Source organism: Phytophthora parasitica (assembly GCF_000247585.1).
Source record: "Phytophthora parasitica INRA-310 unplaced genomic scaffold supercont2.68, whole genome shotgun sequence".
NCBI lineage: Eukaryota > Oomycota > Peronosporomycetes > Peronosporales > Peronosporaceae > Phytophthora > Phytophthora nicotianae.
In genome coordinates, this window is record NW_008649054.1 from 122,208 (window position 1) to 125,971 (window position 3,764).

Consider the following 3,764-nt stretch of genomic DNA (forward strand, 5'->3'; position numbering starts at 1 on the left):
TTAATCTAAGTTTAAGCAAACTACGCTTCCTGGTACACGAGCGCTAACGTGTAAGCAGAAGTAGTGGGCACGTCGCAAGCCCATTACAGGTTACTACAGCTCAGTACGGGAGGAAGGAGACCATTGCTCATTCGTAATTGATCCTTTACTAGATGAGGAATTGTATACTTGTTACTATCATCTACGTTCATCGATGCCTGAAGCACCGACTGCAGTGTGACGAAAACTCGGTCAATTGTGCTGTACTGCAGCTGATTGAATGCCTCCTCAACATTATTGACCAGGTCTTCAATCCAATCAAAGCTTGAAAAATATGAATATTGATGTTATGGTTGAATTTTGAGTTTGGACCCGCGTATATTTTCGGACAGAGGAAGTACTTTTTTGCCCAACGTTCAGCATACATTCTGATGTCAGCTGAATGTTGAGCGAGATAACATGGAGTGAGTTACGCAGTACCGTGGAATTAATCCGTTGCGAACTGACGGAATTTCCAGAATTATTGCGTTGAGGGCTTCCAGACCAAAAGGTATTCCCAGTATCATACTTTACGGTTATCTTTATTCGGACGTCAACGTAAACTGATTGTAATCTTCCCGTGCGAAAGTGGGTTAGGTGATATCCTCATCACGTCCCGTGTTTGGACGAGTTTGTCAGCTTGAAGTGCTGGCCCATTTCCATTCTCTCTCGGCAGATACTCTCGCTCCGATGCACCGCCATCTATTGCGTCTAGAGACTACAACCATTCGCTCCCTGTGTGCTAACCGCTCGGGAGCACATTATTCAATTGGCGCTGCTCTGACGCGATCGTTTAGTTCGACCATGACCTCGAAACTTCGATTCAACGGAACGTACACTGCACTGGTGACCCCCTTCACGCCCGATGGATCTGCCGTCGACTACGACAGCTTAAAGAAAATGGTCGAGTGGCAGATCCAAGAGGGTATCGACGGACTCGTTCCGGTGCGCTTTAGTGCTTCTCCTTGTGGTTGTCACTGAAATAGTTCTAAATCAAATTTCTGTAGATGGGATCTACGGGTGAAAACACGCTGGTGTCGGACGAGGAGCGGCTGCAAGTGATCAAGACCGTCATCAAGACCGTTAATGGTCGCGTTCCTGTGATCGCGGGCACTGGTTCTCTGTCTACTGATGGTGCTGTGCAGTTGGCACGTGAAGCGAAGGAACTGGGTGCAGACGCCTGTCTAGTCATCGCTCCGCCTTACGTGTGTGCGTCTCAACGTGGTCTGTATGAGCATTTCCGCCGAGTGGCTAGCGTTGGTTTACCTGTTATGATCTACGACAATCCGGGTCGTGCTGGTGTTTCACTGGAGCCCCAAACCATCGCAGAGTTGGCGAAAGTGCCTGGTATCGCGGCGTTGAAGGATGCGACTGACTCGGTGACACATGCTGTGGATGTCATGGCTTTGTGTGATCTCCCAGTCGTCTGTGGGGCAGACAACTTGGCGTTGCCTATGATGGCTTGCGGTGCTGTGGGGGTCATGAGCATTCTTTCGAATGTCGTGCCATCCAGAGTGCTTGCAATTACAAAGGCGATGGAGAAGGGCGACATAGCGGCGGCCAGGAAGGCTCACCAAGCCAACGTAAGTCCAAAAGATGAAATATCGTCGATTGTACCAGCACTAATTTGTTTTTCTTGCAGGTTCTCCTGGTAAACTCGTTGTTTGTGGAGCCGAATCCGATACCAACCAAGAAAGCGATGGAGCTTCTAGGTCGATGCTCGTCCACTGTGCGCTCACCATTGACTGAATGCACCACCGAGACTGAAAAGCTACTTCTTGAACAGCTCAAGGCCAACAAACTGCTGTGAGGAATCTCTCCTGGAATCTAGAACGAGGTTTGAGTATTTCCTAAACCTTGGACAGATTGTTGCTAGGATTTATGAATGAATACAAAATCTTGTTGGCCTTATGCAATACATGTATAACATCCACACCTACGCCGTACCAATAATTAGATACGACTGCGTTGCTGCAGTGCCTCGTCCACCAGCAATCCTTCAATCATCTCGGCACTTGCCGCGATATTTGCGACTGTGGCACTGAGGACGAATTCCGCCAACGCGCCGGTCCTCGCGTCCTTCTTGAGTCTCTGATCTGACAGATCCGGCTTTATGATATGGCAGGTCTGCACGAGCGTGTATGTTTCGTCCTGAGAGACCTGGTGGGGCTTAATGACCACGTATCCTTTCTCTCGGAAGCGGATGCCGGCGAGCTTCTTGTGTGAAAACTCCAGCGGTTCAATGTGCGACTGCCACACCACGACAACGCGGTTTTCCTCGATGTATCGGCGCAGAATTTGCTGCACGTAGAACTTGGCGCTCGTCTTGGCCTTTGAGTCGCTCATTTCCATGCCGAAATGCTCGACAATCGTGTCGTCCGTGCTCTCCAATCGATGGCAACTGCCTCGGTTAGGATTGAAATGGTTCCATCGACGCCACCACGCTTCGCCCGTAGCGTGCATACTGAAAGGAAGAACTTTACTATCGAAAATCTCGAGGAACATGCCGGTATTAGCGTCACGCATTTGAGCTTTGCGTGACGATACGTTCGAGAGTTCGAGGCCGCTGGAAGCGAACACACGCTCCACTTCACGGTACGACGCGTCAACACCATCAGCCAGTTCCTCGAATACAACAGCATCAGCGACTTCGTTGCCGGTTCTTGACACGTGAATGCGCGTAGTCTGTTTACTCCCGGACGACTCGGAGGGATACAACGTTGTGCGCTTGTTCAGAAGCTTCTCGAGGCTCTTAGCGACCTGGATCTGCCCCTCCAGTAGCATCTTTAAGTGAGCATTTTCACGCTCGGATCGAAGTCGACATTCAAGTTGACGAGCGCAGGTTTGTTCCCACACAAATGGAGTACGGCTATCTACTGGTTGAGTCGCCAACTGGCGGACGCTCGAGCCGTCTTTAGTTTTGGCGACCTTGAGAGACTGTAGCTGGTGCAACTTAACTTCCAGCTCGTCTGCTTCACTGCGGAGATACGTCAACTCTCGTTGGAGATCCTCCCGTGCCTTGTTCGGGTTGTAATTGCGTCGTTTCTTGTGGATGGGCTGCTGGGGTGTCGGAATGGCGCTGAGAAGGCTCGATGACCCGAAATGTTGGGCTTCAGGCGCCAATAAAAAGGTGACATTGCGGCTGGAAGGTGTGGGGACTGCAGCGATGGCGAGGTCCGCTGCGACGCCTGGCGAGGACGCGTCCGAGGAGATATCAGTGGGGAAGTCGTCGAGCAGGTGGGACGTCTCCCAGTCGTCGCTGTCGGGGGACTGGGCTTGAGCATTGGATGAGTGTGAGCGGATGGGAGAGGCGTCGTCCAGTGTTTCATCGATGAAAGCCAGCGTGGCCTGCAAAGACTCCGTGGACTCGGGCTCCAGGACGAACTCCATTGTGCTGTGAGGGCTAGCGTGCTAGTCGACGAATGACGGTTCAAGTGCCATTTAGACAAGTCCCTGCTGAAAACGATTTCAATAAACATTTCGGTTCCATCAGTGTATTTAATATTATCATATTTTAAGCTATGTTTCTAAAAGTACGTGTAAATTATTATGCACTATAATTAAGGGTTATTTAGTTAAACAGTGAGTGATAGTTTCTAGACCTGATGGAGTTTTATCATGCGTGGAATGCTCATATTGACATTACCATTGGTGAGTATGTCTAACGGGAGGCTTGTCTTCAGCAATCAGGCATGGTGTTCCAGTATGCGCTTCGTAACGCGGACGATATTGCTGCAATCATGAAG

At 50.1% G+C, this 3,764-nt stretch overlaps 2 protein-coding genes across 4 annotated transcripts; one reads left to right on the forward strand and one right to left on the reverse strand.

Moving 5' to 3' along the window:
• Window positions 1–471: 471 nt before the first annotated feature.
• On the forward strand, window positions 472–1,938 carry PPTG_17424 (dihydrodipicolinate synthase). Of its 3 annotated transcripts, XM_008915158.1 has the most exons (4): window positions 472–529; window positions 608–963; window positions 1,026–1,601; window positions 1,661–1,938. In XM_008915158.1, exons 2-4 carry the CDS (start codon window positions 709–711, stop codon window positions 1,826–1,828), a joined length of 999 nt encoding a protein of 332 aa, XP_008913406.1. In that variant the 5' UTR covers window positions 472–529; window positions 608–708; the 3' UTR covers window positions 1,829–1,938. The 3 variants fall into 3 exon arrangements, with proteins under 3 accessions (XP_008913406.1, XP_008913408.1, XP_008913407.1); XM_008915160.1 differs by having other exon boundaries at window positions 608–1,601; XM_008915159.1 differs by lacking the exon at window positions 472–529 and having other exon boundaries at window positions 573–963.
• On the reverse strand, window positions 1,874–3,432 carry PPTG_17425 (hypothetical protein). Its single transcript, XM_008915161.1, has one exon. It carries the CDS (start codon window positions 3,406–3,408, stop codon window positions 1,972–1,974), a length of 1,437 nt encoding a protein of 478 aa, XP_008913409.1. The 5' UTR covers window positions 3,409–3,432; the 3' UTR covers window positions 1,874–1,971.
• Window positions 3,433–3,764: the final 332 nt, after the last annotated feature.